The 15,673-nt window shown below is 49.0% G+C and overlaps 1 protein-coding gene across 1 annotated transcript; it reads left to right on the top strand.

The window, feature by feature from the left end:
- Positions 1-1,603: 1,603 nt before the first annotated feature.
- ppl (periplakin) lies at positions 1,604-15,405 on the top strand. Its single transcript, XM_053852667.1, has 22 exons — positions 1,604-1,875; positions 5,354-5,453; positions 5,527-5,681; positions 5,766-5,886; positions 6,036-6,161; positions 7,044-7,085; positions 7,329-7,490; positions 8,396-8,503; positions 8,666-8,761; positions 8,842-8,964; positions 9,040-9,186; positions 9,828-9,979; positions 10,052-10,155; positions 10,241-10,401; positions 10,471-10,649; positions 10,727-10,865; positions 11,016-11,209; positions 11,279-11,429; positions 11,514-11,597; positions 11,666-11,782; positions 12,247-12,339; positions 12,406-15,405. Exons 1-22 carry the CDS (start codon positions 1,826-1,828, stop codon positions 15,073-15,075), a joined length of 5,274 nt encoding a protein of 1,757 aa, XP_053708642.1. The 5' UTR covers positions 1,604-1,825; the 3' UTR covers positions 15,076-15,405.
- Positions 15,406-15,673: the final 268 nt, after the last annotated feature.

Raw genomic sequence — 15,673 nt, 5'->3', positions numbered from 1 at the left:
CCTTGATGTCCTACATTCTAGTTCTGTCACTTCAGCAGAAGAATGCAGGAGAAGCACTAGCTGAAGTTCAGTGTCACGATCTCCACGTCCGACCTGCACACAGGTGTCAAAGGCAGGCGTATCGCCAAGTTGTTGCATCTGTTTGATCCAGCCTGTGTTTCATGGTAAAAGTGTGGCTCCCTGTAGGTGCCCGTTCTCTGAGCCAATAAACTTGTGTGTGAGCTCAGGAGTGAGCGACAGGAAGTCAGCGTGGGACTCACACAATGGAAGCAGTGGTACCAGGAATGAGGAAGAGAGATCTGACTGACATTGAGAGCAACTCAGCACTGCAGTGGAAACACTGAGCAGGCTTCCTTCCTGTCAACTGGACCTTCCAAAGTAGAGAGAGGCTCTCACCGATCCTTGAGCCGGGTGGACTCTCCGGACCTCCTGGGTCAGCCACACACTCAGGCCTGCTCTGGACCTGCCAGGACAGTGACCTCCTGGTGACCGTCCATGCACCTGCCTCAGCATCCAGAGTGAAAGCAGACCGCTGCTCCCTGATGCTGATGCCTGTAGATCACATGACCACATGCAGGATGGTCACCATCAAACCTGAACCTTCTCCCTGATCATCACGAGCTTGACACGTCCATCCAGGCTGCTGTTGCCCCGACATGCCGTGCAACAATGTGTTGCAGTGACGTGGAAGAGAAGCAGGGAAAAAATGCGGCTGAGATTCATCGAAGAATCTGATTGGTTGCCCAGGGCGTATAGCACCATTCCAATTACTTTTTATTATCGACATCTTTCCAGACCCGGACTGTGAGGACAACCAAACATCATGCAGATCATTTGGGGTCTTAACTGTTACCATGACGATGAGAGTAATCCAACCTTAGTCAATAAAACAAATACACATCTTGTTGACATGTTTACATCTGCTGAAGGAATCTTCTGGTTTAGTTGGAGCTTCTGAGGAAAGACAGTGTTATTGTTTCACACCTGGGGCTTTTAAACACACACGGACTGGTCTCTCTACACTTGTGGGGACCTCTCCTGGTCATCACCCTTTCCCCAGCTTCCCCCTAGTCATATGGCTCATCTGAACCAGGACTCTGAACCAAACTGGAGCCGAGTTATAGTCACCCAGATATTTTGAAGTTTGAACCCATAAACTGAGGCTCACACACAGACACACACTCTCTCTCTCTCTCTCTCTCTCTCTCACACACACACACACACACACACTCTCACACCTTCTCCAAAGGTCTGGTTGGACTGGTTCAGCTGGAGTAGTCCTGCTGTCACACACCCTCCACGCAGACTCATCCGCCCTTGGATACACACACACAAATACGCGCACGCGCACGCTCAGACTAATGAGGGTGTGTACTTGTTATTTCATGGATTTTTGTACTCGATTTTAACCAAATAACGATCTGAATACGCAACAGTTCCACCCTGAAAACATCACGAGTCACGGAACATTTCCCTTTTCGAACTCAAGCTCAGCCCACAGGGGGGTTCGGGAGCAGATTAGTAAGCGATACTCCTCCATCGGAGCGTGTGGAAAGGTGGGCGGAAGGGGGCGTGGTCTCCGCGCTGCTGGCTGACAGGTGGACGAGTGAGAGCCGCGGTCTAAAAGTGAGTCTATCCAGGTGATGAGCCCAGTACCGATGGTTCCGAGCGTGTGGGAGTGACTCATTCAAAGCTTGGTGTAAAGCTCACGCTCACGTCTCCACTCACGAAAGCTCGAGGGAAGTGGAGGACGCACGTCCGAGTTTCTCCTGCGATCGCTCGGGATTGTTGTTGGATCGGCGGCTGCTGACAGCTGACTGTCACCATGTTGAAGAAGAAAAGCAAGTCGACGGTGATCACGAACCCAAAGTCAACGTAAGTGGTTATTCACGCCTATAAGTTTATGTTTAGCGCACTTCATGATGCGTTTAGTGGAAGCGCAAATCGTCGGAACCATTATTTATGCGTCATTCTCGTGGAGTAAAACATGAAACGTTTGTAACCATCAAATAAATTTAAGCAATAGAATTGATAACCCATATATGTGCGTGTTTATACAACTGTCTTGTGTCATTACGGTGCATCACGCAACAATCGTGCCATAATTCTTCATGTACATTTATCATCTTCTGAATGGTTCCCTGACGGCGTTTCTGTGCCTGAGGGTGTCAGATGTGAGGTTAAATACAAGACTCTTTGCTTGAATTCCAACACATTAAACCTGTGCTGGAAGCGCAGGGAGACGGGAACATGCACATGACTTAGTGACATATGGGTGTCAATTCAGCGAGGGTGCGGCTGTGTAGTTATGTTGTTGTAACCGGTTCGATAAGTCTGGGAGCGATTGAGAAGCCTCACCCTTGTGTTCCAGGTAGCAGCCCACTCACCTGACGGCTTATCAGTTTGTCTTGACCTGTGATGTTTGCGAGCTCGTAGATATTAAAATGTCTTGATAAATACATTTATGATGAGCTCTTGACGATTATATTATGTCCATAATCTTTCAGGAGCATGTTATTGTTTAATTTTGATTCAGGATATTTCATTTTTTGAGTTAACAACAAAATAAGATCAAGTATTCTCTCACACAGTTTAAAACGTGTCCTCTGTGCAACCACCTTTCTTAATGTTGGATGCTTGGGGAATTGTTATTAGATCATGGGCTTCAGTTTGCCCTCATCAATCATGATGGGATGAGTGGTGATTGTGCTCACAATACCACCGTGATAAGCGCTGGAATGTCAGTCATGCAGCTCCACCCAACCACACCGCCTCATGCTGCACCTTATGTATTGTTGAGGACGACAGAAATGTGAAGGAAGTGGAGCTGCAGAGGGGAGTGAGAGGTGTATGGAATGATCTAAGAGTCTAACGTAAAGCACGTGGCCTGAGAGCAGGACACAAGCTCTCCACACCCACCATGACTTCACTCCTGGAGCTCTCTGGTTCTGATTAAAAACCATGGAAACTTCTGCGATGCTAGTGCCAGTGTCTTCCCAGAAACAACGCAGCAGACCTTCAGATCAGACTGTACTTTACTGAAAGGTCTAGTTGATAATACTTCGCTTCTGCGTTCATAACACACCGGAGTGCATTTCTCTGGCCTCATAGAAAACGTTATGAATGTTCATAGTCAAGTTTAACAACTTATAACAAGTATTATAAGGTGCAGAATGACAAAGAATAGCGTTTTATTTCTCATAATATGTGGTTAGGGTTGAGTATAAGTTGAATCCCCAATTTATGCTGGTTTATAAGCATGGTTATGAACATTCCTAATATCTCCTATGAAGCCTTATGTATGAATGTATTAGTGATGCATTATTGATGAGACCTTAAGTTGTTCCTGGATTTCTTTACATGGAATCAAACATAACTGGACACAAATATGATAAAGATGTTGAGTAGCAACATGCTCCTCTGGAGCAACAACAATAAATAACGGACTCCTCAGAGTGAGGGGAGTGGGTTTCTGACGAGGGTTTTCTTACCTCTGCAGTGCAGAGGTGAACCATATTCAGATAAAAGGATCCAGACTGACTATTAGATATTCCATTCATCTGGGTCTCCTTCAGCCTAAATGCATCCCAGACTGCTTTGAGACACAAACAATATGAAGTATGACGGGTGGACTTTGGCTGGGTCTGTGCCCTGTAGAAACCACCAGTCTACCAGGAGAAGCCACTCATTTGAGAGTGCTTGTGCGTTCCTCGCCCCTCCACGCCCCCCTTGATGCCCCCACCCTCCGGCTGTTTCTCGTAATTGCCACTCCTGTCATCCGTGATTGCATGTGAAGCAGTGGTGGATCAAGGGCTGCTCTGCTTGCTTACACAAGGACCTGTTGGTCTGAACCCGTCGTGTTTGAGCTGCAGAATCAGCCCTGCAGCGCTTCTTCTTCTTCTTCCTCATGGCCGGGTGTCAAACAATCATGAGGGACCCGTCGGGACTCGCTTCTCACATTGTTTTATATCAAAGCTCTGCTTGTGGAGAGACGAGGGCTGTCCAGGGCTCCGGAGCCCAGATTATGTAACCGCTGTGGAGGGTGTGGATGCGCTGATATTGCAGGGAGGTCCACTAGCTTCTGAGAAGTCTCTGGATATCTCTGGACACTGATGGTTGTGGGTTGAAATCCTGCTTGAGTCGTAACCTGTGTGTGCATTCCTCTTCACGATACGATAGTCATGGACTTCAACTGCATTAGAACATCCAGCATCAATGTTGTTGAATCCTCATTGTTTTGCCGTTGCTAAGGAGACGTCAGTGGCCGAGTCAGGAGCTCAGATGTTCTGTCACGACTTGAATGCAGCGGCACTCCCAGCATGCTGCGACAAACCATGGCTCCGGACTGAGCTTTGAACAGGCTGCTTGGCAGAGGTCTGCGCTCTCCGAGTGCTTCACCGCTAATGGTTTTTCCTGGATGTTTTTCCTGTCATGCCTCTCGGCACCTCGATTCTTTCTGCAGACTGTCATTCCTCTGAGCTGCTCTAGAAAACACCCGTCACCTCTGGGCACAGGAAAGCAGGGAGACAACTTCCCTTCAGTCCAGCGAATCTTGGATCTCAGCTCCACGCAGCACAAGAACAGGCAGCAGCACGAAGCTCTGGTTTCCTGCCAGAACACCCGCTCTCTCATGCTAGTTAGCGTTAGCATGGCGCTGGAATGAGCCAAGCGCAGTGAAAGAGCTGCTTCAATTCCTCAGCAAGTGTTTCAGTAAAGACACTAAAAGACATTAAAATGATTATAACATGATTCCAATGCTTGTTCAGTGACTTCATCTGTCATAAAGCACTTTGTCTTCAGGATTGTGGAATTGTTTATAGCTGCGGGGTCAAGTGAAACGGTGCTGCAGTGATGTACTGCTCACCTTTATCACACTGCCACTTATCAATAAAGTACCAGCCAAAGTTCATCTTTAAGTACTTTGCTCACTTTGAATGAGGTGAAAACATGATTAACTGGAGGTCACTTTTCTTACATCTGGTTTCTGCTAGTAGCATGACCTTCCCATCCATTTTCACATCAGCACGTGTGTCTTTGAAGTAAATGGTTTTTTTAAATGTTTTAAAAAAGAGTTTTTAATTGAACCAAGAGACTTGAACCAAGAGTGTTTTTGGTTTTAAGTGTGAAGTTGGTCTTGGATCCAGCAGTAGTGGTGGGCTGAGGCTTCACGAAACAGCTGCCTCATTTCCAGAGCTCAGTAGGGGGCGCCCTTGGTTGAAAAATGAGGGGAGGTGTGGGTGACATGTTGTTTGGATCGGAGAGTGCCACCTAGTGGGACTGACTTTGCCTCATGAAGCGTGAGCTCCAGCACATCACAGCAGAAATGGATTGACTCAGCTGCTTCTCCCTGCAGGGCTTCCTCCACAGAGCTGGGCGCTCTCATAGAGAAGCTGCAGAAGAATGCAGATAAAGTGGAGAAGGCCATCTACGACATTGAGCAGAACCTCAACAAGGTCAGTGAGGAATGGCCCCCGGACCAGGGCAGCTCTTGCTCCTCCCTCACCTTCTGACGCTTGTCTCACTCAGGATGTGGCCAAGATCAATGAGGGCAAGCAGCCGCTGTACCAGGACGACACCAACAAGAGGATCCTCAACTCTCTGGAACTGCTGAACAGCCTTGACGAAGATGCAGCCAACGCCAAGCTGCTGCAGCATCCTCAGGCCGAGATGATCGAGCAGGAGTGAGTGAGAACCTGGAACCAATGAGTCACGGCTTCCTGAATCTGAGTGACGATCACGGTTCCTGCGTGTGTTCTGCACTTCAGCATGAAGCAGCTGCGCGAGAGAGTGATGAAGCTGAAGGAGGACCAGGAACGCATCTACCACCTGAGCCGCACTGAGGGTGTCCCCACTGTCAACTGGGACAACATGATGTCGGAGAAAATGGTACAGAGCCCAAACACACGTCCCACTTGAGCAGTTTCTCTTCAACGCTCCTTTGTCATCTGATGCTCTTTAGTACAGTCAGAAACGTTAGCACAAGCAGGACCTGGTCATGTGCTCACAGGACCATAACCCTCATGTTTGGTCTCCAGAACGCCCTGGACGGCAAAGGCTTTGGGCAAGACCTTCCATCGGTGGAGAACGAGGTGGAGCAGCACAACATCTTCCACAGTGAGGTGGAGGCTCTGGCTCCGCATCTGTCTGCCAGCGGAGACAAGGTGAGCGAGACACAAGCCTTCAGATGGACCCTGGTGCCTCATCACCATCCAGGCTCAGTTATCATGGTGCCGTTTGATAGTCCGACTTCACTAGACACATATCAGCACTGGACAGTCATTAATCTCTGGCTAATACACCATGAATAAGCTGTTTATCTATGGCTCCCTGAGCCATAGTAGAGTGAGGTGGACTACATCCCTGCTAATACAGGAGTGTCACAACCTTTAAAAAAAACCCCAGCAGAGCTGGATGTTTTGCTCCACCTTTTCTGTTTTTAATTTCATTGTCTCGCTTCAGTATTGCCTGTTCCCACCTTTCCCTCCGTTTCTCTGCACACAAACCACTCTTTAACCTACCGCATTTTGTGAATCAAACTGTGGCAGGATTTTGCTGAGCGAGCGTCAGCTCCCTGTGCTTCCAGGGGTTTTCCAAGGGAACTCTGCTTCCCTCTCACGCTCCAAAAGCAGCCGTGGTGGATTGATGACCAGGAGCAGTCAGAGGGCTGGACGGAGGGAAAGTGGAGGCAGGGATTAAAAGTAGTGAATGAATGAGATAATCCCAGTTTTGTGTGGAGCGTGATCTGCCAGGAAGGGACACAGGTTCAAGCCAAGTTTAGAGGTGCTGTCCTGAGCTCAGGTGGAGCACTGTGGTCTGGACAGTGTGATAGCAACCTCCAGGGCTGACATTCCGGACCTTGTTAAGCCTTGAACAGGATTCTAAACTCACAGATTAGTGCGGACTAACTGTCTGACCTTCTGATCGCAGACTCTTCCCTGCACATGGGCTTGAATTGAAATTTGACGACTCAAAAAAAGAAGGCTGCAGCGATGAGCTGTTTTTGTCTTCAGTGTGGCTGCTTGTAACGTGTCTCTTCTCTGCAGGAGTACGTCAGCGACCTCCAGAACAAGTACAGCAAACTCCTGGTAACAACAAGTCAAGCACACACACACACACACACACACACACACACGTGTTGTCTGAGCCTGCGGTTGTTTGCCGACTGTTTCGGCGGCTGCTGTTTGCCGACCTGATCAGTGGATCCTGTGACTGTGGTGTCACTCATCGAGCCAGCAGTGATGAGAGCAGAGCCATGACACTCGAACACGTCCGTCCCAGGAACAGTGCAGACCCCTGCTCTTTGTGACTCCCTGCTACTGCTTTGCTAGGCTAACTCCGCCGCCCGCCAGCGCCACCTGCTGAGCCTGCGAGACTACATGCAGCAGTGCACCAATGAGCTGTACTGGATGGACCAGCAGGCCGAGGAGAGGATCAACTATGACTGGAGCGACACCAACCTGGACTACCCTACACGGCAGAGGCATTACGAGGTACTGCATCGGCCACACGTGTCGTCTGAGGCTGAACACGCATGTGTTCACCTGTTGCTGTTGGAATAGAAAACACATTTGAAACAATGATGCCAAGTAATACAAAAACACTCAGAGAGGCCAATAAAGTGTGGAGCCCAGGCCACGATGGAGGGAGCAGCCAATCCTTTTATTATTATGATGATGAAAAAACTCATCATGCTTCACACAATTTTCAACTTAAACACATAAATCAAAAATTATTCACAAAACAAAAACGAAAAAAAATCTATTTCCATCAAATCGACTTCCATTACGTTTTCAAACTAAATAATGAAATGAAATTCCTGATCGTATAACCAACATTCCCTGATCATAAACATCATAAATACAAGCATTTGTTGACATGAAACCATGGTTCATCTCGACATCAGTCACGTACCCTGTTAATCCGAAGCCCTTCCCAACAGGGAACAACAGGGAAAACCTCCCATTTCACACATTACCTGTAAATTCCAGCCAAATACGTCCATAACTTTTCAAGTGATCTTGAATACAGACAAACGGTGGCAGGAACAGCTAGCTGGTGCGTCTGAGTGGGTCACGTGGGTGTGGGAGCGCCCATGCTGTCACGGTGACACCAGCAGCTCCCAGCAGTTTGAGTTCATCTTTCACATCTGTTCAGACAATGAAATGTGACACTGTGAAAGCATGAATCTGTCTTCAGACAGGTCTCTTCTGGGGAAGCCCTGTCAAGTAAAGACGAGATGTTGTGAACCAAAACGACTTATTCAAATCAACATTCATTTTTAATGTTCATTAAATATGTTGCTGAGGAGATGTACTGATAAAGGACTGGAACACTAACATTGTCTGTTGCTGTGTCTGAGTCACAGTGAATCTTTTCTCTTCTGAATTGTCCACAGAATTTTATCAGCAAGTGTCTGGAGAGCAAAGAAGCCAACATCACCAAGCTGAATGAGGATGGAGAGAAGCTGATCGCTCAGGATCACCCGGGAAAGAACGTCATTGAGGTGCAGCAGCCCTTCCTTCTCCTCATGGTTTAGACTTAGAAGATATGCTGATTTGAAGAGGAAATGCAGTGGAATATAACGATCTATGGTGGTGTGAGGTGAACTTTGGTTTGGTTGTTCTTCTGACGGAGACGTGTGCGTTTGTGTTGCTGGGCTGCTCAGGCTCACACAGAGGCGGTGCACGCTGACTGGAAGGAGTACCTGAACCTGCTCATCTGCGAGGAGAACCACCTGAAAAACATGGACGAGTACCACAAGGTGGCGCCTCCCACTGACCTGCTGCTGGTTACTCTTGCCTGCTGCATGTCGTCCACTCATCCACGTGTGTTTGTGAGCAGTTCCACAAAGATGCTCGCGACACGCAGGACTTGCTGAAGAGGCTGGACACAGAGATCAACCAAAAGTACAACCCTGACTTCAAAGACATCTACCAAACGGAGGGCCTGATCCGGGACCTGGACGTGAGGCACATCCTCAGCTGTGGTAGGTTCCCGTAGACACAGCTGACTTCTGCCCGTTTGTGTGTGTGTGTCCAGGACCAGGCCAAAGCCATGGACAGCATCGATGAGCGGGTCAGGACCCTGCAGAAGCGCAGCCTGCAGGTCCTGCCGCTGCAGTACCGTCGCGAGACACCCCAGAAGCTGCTGCCCGTTGAAGCTCTGTGTGAATTTGACACAGATGAGGTGAGCTGCCTCCCACCTGGAGCATCCACTGCCAGACCAGGACGATTGTAAACACATGGAGAAACACATGCTGCTGTAGGCCCTGCCCCCACTGATGAGCAAAATCAGTTATTATAACTTAGATTCTTTTAACAATAAGTCTATAATAATAATCATAACAAGTCTCTCCCATGGTCCTTTCCTATCTACTTGTTGTTCTTTATCCATTTTTAATAATATTTTATTCATATTTGTTTCGTAACCTGAGATGTTATTTGATGCCAATAAATATCTAAAAATGCCTCAGGCATATTTATATTAATCTGGTTCTTGGCATGAGGAAGTCAACAATATTGTGATGAGAATTTATCACACTGTGATATTACTGTTATATTTTCATGATGTTTTTTTGTCGTTGTTGAACCAGCTTTAATCAATATCTATTATATGGTGAATATTTCTTTGAATGAAATGGGAAAAAATCCAGACTCCTTACATATTCAAAAACACTCATATTTTAACGAAGTGTAAACAAGACTTGCAAGCTTCCAGGCAACATCAGCTGAGAGCAGGAAACATCCTCATGAAACATCATGATTCAGTCTGTTTAGAGCATCAGGTTGGGGCCGGTTCCTCCGTGAAATAACCGTCATGCATCACAGGCTTCGATTGTGCGTGGAGAAAAGTACACTCTCCTTCGCAACAACGGCTCCAAGTGGGATGTGAAGGATGCAGCTGGACGCAAATTCGCCGCTCCGGCCGTGTGTTTCATGATCCCGCCCACCAACCCAGACGCCGTGGCCATCGCTGACAAGTGAGATCAGCCAGACCCACAGGCCGGACGCTTGCCCTCAGGCTGACCATCGCTTGTCCGTCTGTCCCACAGCTTGGCCAGTCAGCAGAAGTCCATCAAGCAGAAGATGGCGAGCAGCAAGGCCACGCTGCAGAAGAGATTCGATGAGCTGAAGCGGGACAGCGGCTCTGGAACTGGTGAAATGATACACAGTCTCAACCTTGACTGAGAAGAACTTGTGACTCAACGTGTGGCTTGTTCTGAAACCACTGTGTTTTCTAGGAGACAAGCAAGAGCAGCAGTGTCGGCAGCTGATGGCAGGTCTGGACAAGGTCGTGGGTGACATGGACAAGCAGGAGAAGGCCATTCAGTCTCGAGTGCGCCCTCCCCTGGAACAGACCAGGCCCCTGCAGGACAGCGCGGATCGCCTGCAGGACATGAGGGTGAGACTGAGACTCAGAGACTGAGCTTAGATCTGGCTTGCCTCCACTAAGTCAATGTTTTTTTTGCAGGACATTGCAGCTGCTGTCAGTAAAATTGAACCAGAAAAGACTGCGAAAGTGCAGGAGGCCAAGACCTTCCTGGCGTCCAACGCCTCCTCTGGCAGTGCTCCTCAGCTTCACAACAAGATTGATGAAGCCAACAACAAGTACGAACGGCTGGAGCAGCTGCTGCAGTGCTCACAGGAGAAGTACGACCTTCAGTTCCATGATCGAGAAGCTTGCATTTTCCAATGCAACCCAAGCTAAAGATGCTTTGTGGTTTCAGACTCAAGAATTCCAACCAGCTGGAGACTTCCCTTCAGAATGGCAAGCTCTACATTTCCAACTATGAGAGCAAGCTGGCAAGGGAGGAGGTGGCGCCGGCCGACATGTCCTCTCTGGAGAAAACTCAGCGGGAGCTCGGGGTGAGGAACATTCACATCATGTCACAAGTTCAAATGTTTTGGTTCATTGCTTATTTCTGCATCAAAAAGATGTCTATGTCCCTGACATGTGTCTTCGTCTTTAGAAGTCAGTATCGCTGTATGAACTTTGACCCTGTTTGGTCCCGTCAGGATATGTCGTCAGACCTGAGAGCGAAGAGGTCAGTGGTCACAGAGACGGAGCAGAACTTGCGCCTGGCGAAGAACAGTTGCGACAACTTAGCCAACAAGTTCCAAGAACACTGTCCCGACATCGAGAGGCAGGAGGCGGACGTGCAGAAGCTCAGCAAGCGCTACAGCAACATCAACAGGCAGATTGACACCAGGTAGGAAGAAACCAGGCCTGGGCTGCAAGACAGCTGCGCTGCAGATGCTGAGGGCGTCTCTTGCCGTAGGTCCCAGAGCCTGCAGCGGGCCAAGATGGCGTACAACAACTACCGCAAAGAGTATGACAGCCTGAACACCTGGCTGTCACGAGTGCCCAACTACGAGCCCCGTGAGACCGACGATGCCAGGCAAGTGGAGACCAAGCTGAAGAACCAGAAGGTGAGGGTCCAGCCTGGCCTGCTGTCACACATCTGGATGGACAGGGTGATGACTTGTGCTAACATCTGAATGTCATCTGAACAGAACCTGCTGTCTGACATCACCAAGAAGGAGTCTGACTTGAACAGCGTCTCCAAACATGCCCACCTGTACCAGCAGGCCATCAGGGTAAGACATCCAGCCACGAGTCCAGTGACTGCTCAGGCTGTTGAGAGGCCTCACCCGGCTGTTTGCAGGATTACGAGAATGAAACAGAGAAGTTCCGAACCGTCCTGGATATGGAGGATGGAATTGTTCCCCAGACATTTAAGAGGAGCCGACTGGAGTCACCTGGCCAGGTCGTCAAGGCGGAGGTGAGATCGGATTTCTCCTTTGGAAAATCACTGGAGTCAACATTCATTTGCAGAGTGATACTCAGAGAAATGCTGGAGAATTCCAGAAAAAAACGTTTCAATTGTGAAATAATTAGGGAGGACAGTAGATTAAATGAATTGAATCTCAGTTAATTGCACTAAAGCTGAGTTAACTCGCGATTAATGGCAACTTAATCTCACATTCTCTATGGAGTTGCCTTGTTGGAGTCAACAAATGTTTGCATGAGGAAACATTATTGGCCGCTCTGCTGTTGTGAACAGCATCCTTTAAGTTGCAATTAGAACAGGTACAATATATGGGATTCATTTGCCATTGATCACGAGTCAACTGAGCTTCAGCGCGATTAATTGAGATTCAAAAATTGAATTGATTGACAGCCCTAAAAACAAAACGATCCACGGTGACAGGTTTGTGTAATGGTAGCGGCATGACTTGTTCACAGGAAGGTGCCATCGGGGCTAAATTCACAGAGGTCAGTGCCGTGAATAAGCAGAGGATGCAGGGCCTGGAGTTGGCCCAGAGTCTTCTCAACATGGTAAGACAAGCTCACGTGCTCTCTGTGAAAGGATGGGATCACTGACCTGTTGCTCTCGTTCTACAGCAACCGGAGATCCCCCTGGTCCAGAGCACCAATGTCAGCTCGGTCCATGCCACTGCTCCTGGAGAAGAACCTTGGAGAATCAGGAAGCAGTTGGAGGATGAAGTTCGTCGGAGAGAGCAGCTGGAGAAGGAAATTGAGACCATTCAGACCGACATCTACGTCCTGGAAGGACAGAAGCCGCAAGACACCATCGTCAAGAAGGAGCTCATCAAAAAGGTTCCAGACCCCCAGCTGGATGAGGAAGTGCACAAGGTCCAGCAGAAGCTCTCAGAGGAGCGCCGGAGCACCCACGTCCTGGAGAACGACTTGGAAGTTCTGAGGCTAAGGCTGCAGGGTCTTGAGACCGAGGTCAAAGAAGGAGCCCAGCAGTACACGGTCAAGGAGGTTCTCCGTATTGAGAGGGACCGAGGACAGGAGGAGGAGGTGCGCAATCTCAGGGAAGAGCTGGATGAGATGAGGAGGCAGAAACTGATCAAGGACAACGAACTGATCCAGATCCAGAAGCAGGTGACAGTCCTGGCTGAGGAGAAGAACAAGGAGCAGGAGGTGATCACGGAAGAGGAGGTCATCAAAGTCCAGAACGATCCTAAACTCGAGACCGAGTACCGAGTGATGCTGGACAGGAAGCAGAAGGAAACCGACGGCAGAAAGCAGCTGGAGGATGAGCTGCTCTTTCTTCAAGAGAAGCACCGCAGGCTGGAAAAGGAGAAATCAATGGCCGAAGAGAAGATTTCCATCAAGGAGGTGGTGAAGGTGGAGAAGGACGTTGCCTTCGAAAGAGAGGTTGAGAACCTGCGGAGGCAGTTTGAAGACGAGAAAGCCAAAAGACGATCATCTCAGCGAGAGAGGAATGACCTGCAGAGGAAGATCGCCAGCCTTGAGGAGGAGAAGTCGAAGGTGGTCATCCAGGAGAAAGTGCGTGAGATCGTCCGTCCAGACCCCAAGGCTGAGAACGAGGTGGCCAATCTCAGACTGGAATTGGTGGAGCACCAGAGGCGCTACAGGGACTCAGAACTCCAGCTCAGGTCCCTGCAGGATGAGCTGACCATGCTGAAGAACCGAGGTCCCCAGGTGGAGGTGAAGGAGATCATAAAGGAGGTCATCAAGTACAAGACCGACCCACAGACCGAGCGGGAGCTCGAGAGGCTTCGCAATGATATCGTTGATAAAACCCATCAAACGGAGAAGTCGGAGATGGAGATTCGGCAGTTGCGGGATGAAATTCAGAGATGGAAGGACACCAAGCCTCAGGTGCAGACCAAAGAGGTGGTCAATGAAGTGGTCCAGTACAGAGAAGACCCCAAAACCAAAGAGGAAATCGAAACTCTTAAGAGGAAATTGGCCGATGAGCAGAAGAAACGCCTTGACCTGGAAAGAGACCAGTCAGATCAGGAGGAGAAGATCCGACTGAAGAAGACTGATCTGTCACAGGTCCGAGAGAAGGTCGTTCAGCAGGAGGTGGTGAAGGTGGAAGAGGACGCCATCCTCAAGTCGGAGTGTGACACCTTCTTACACAACATCAACAATGAGCAGAAACAGAAGGACATCCTGAAAGCTGAGCTCTATCAGCTGCAGAGGCAGAGGGCCGATCTGGACCTGCAGATGGAGGAGGTGGAAAGAGAGCGTAGATCCAGGAGGGAGGCCGAACTGGAGATTCAAAGGCTTCGGGTCCGACTCAACGAGCTGGAGCTCCGGGACAAGGAGAACCGTGAAAAGGTGACCGTGAAGCAGAAGGTCGTCCTGCAGCAGGACCCACAGCAGGAGAAGGAGCACTCCATCCTCAGACTCCAGCTGGATGAAGAGAAACACAAGCGCACTCTGCTGGAGAAGGAGCTGAACGCTCTGATCCAGCAGCAGCTCACGCTGGAGAAGATGGACGTGAAGGAACGGGTGGTCCGCACCGAAAAGGTGCAGGTGGAGCGCGACCCAGAGGCTGAGCTGGAGATCGAGAATCTGAAGAGGACTCTGGAGGAGGAGAAACGAAGGCGACGAGAGCTGGACCAGGAGTTGACCACGCTGACATCTAGGCTGTCTGATATGGAGTTCACCAACACCAAGTCCTTCAAGGAGCTGGACTACATCCGAGACGAAAGCAACCGTCTGCAGCAAGAAAACCAGAGAATGCAGAATGAGATCCGCAAGCTCCGCTCAGAGATCGAGATCACCAGCAAAGAGACCCGACTCATCACCGAGTCCGCTCCCAGGGAGGACGGGAAGAACCTGGAGCTGAGGCTGGATTCACTGCAGAAGGAACTGGCCGAGCTCAGGGGCATCACCACCCAGAAGGAGGTGGAAATCGAACGGCTGCAGAAGAGCCTGGCCGCAGTCAGAATCAAGAGGGAGCAGCGGGAAAGCCATCTGCGACGCTCCATCGTGGTCATCGATCCAGACACTGGCAAAGAAATGCGGCCAGAGGAAGCCTACAAGCTCGGCCTGATCGACTGGAAGATGTTTGTCAACCTGCAGAGCCAGGAGTGCGATTGGGAGGAGATCTCAGTGAAGGGTCCGGCCGGGGAATCCTCTGTGCTGCACGACAGAAAGTCAGGGAAGAAGTTCTCCATCGAAGAAGCCTTGCGCCTTGGGCACATCACCAATCACCATCTTCAGCAGTATTTAGCCAAAGAGATTTCCATCCAGGAGTTTGGTGTTATGGTGTCGGGCAAGAAGTAGAAGCTCCGCCCTTTTCTCTTCATCCTGCCAGAGTGCTCCCACTGGCTTGCTTGGTTTTTTTTTACACTTATTCTATTGAGAGATGAACTGGAATCATTTTGCTCTATACTCCCAATTCCAAATGCACTATATATTTATTTGCTTTATTTGCCAAACTCCACATCCTTGGAGGTGGTTATGCTGAGGTTGGGCAGAGCTTAATGGGTGTGATGGTGTAAAACGCACATATGATTGATTCACAGTGAAATTAAAAATTCACCTGGGTGGGAGATGTTTCATTTATATTTTGGGGTTTCACAGCAGGTATTCTTGTTTGCTCATAAAACAATAAAAAAATGAAACAAAAACAAAGGCTGCTGTTTTGTTTTGGAAACTAGTTTTCCATGATCATTCTTCAGACACAAAAAAGAGATTGGATTATAGGTTATGATGACATCAAGGAAGCTTGACATATTAGAGGGAAGATATATGGCATATACATTCAGGTAATTTAATTTAATTTAATTAAAAGAAAGGATAACTTAATGTTACTGATATCCAACTTTCTTCCCAGCCATGGTCCCTCCTTGTCTGCCACATCTACGATCCACCAGCTCAC

Source organism: Synchiropus splendidus, chromosome 19 (genome assembly GCF_027744825.2).
Source record: "Synchiropus splendidus isolate RoL2022-P1 chromosome 19, RoL_Sspl_1.0, whole genome shotgun sequence".
Lineage (NCBI taxonomy): Eukaryota > Metazoa > Chordata > Actinopteri > Syngnathiformes > Callionymidae > Synchiropus > Synchiropus splendidus.
Note: the sequence above shows the minus strand (reverse complement) of the source record. Positions and strands in the feature narration are given on the sequence as shown.

Bases quoted from the DNA above. Each gene is read 5' to 3' on its own strand.
- ppl (XM_053852667.1), top strand. From the start codon at position 1,826: ATGTTGAAGAAGAAAAGCAAGTCGACGGTGATCACGAACCCAAAGTCA. The intron at 5,887-6,035 runs GTACAGAGCCCA...TTTGGTCTCCAG, and splicing joins ACATGATGTCGGAGAAAATG to AACGCCCTGGACGGCAAAGG. The intron at 9,187-9,827 runs GTGAGCTGCCTC...CATGCATCACAG, and splicing joins GTGAATTTGACACAGATGAG to GCTTCGATTGTGCGTGGAGA.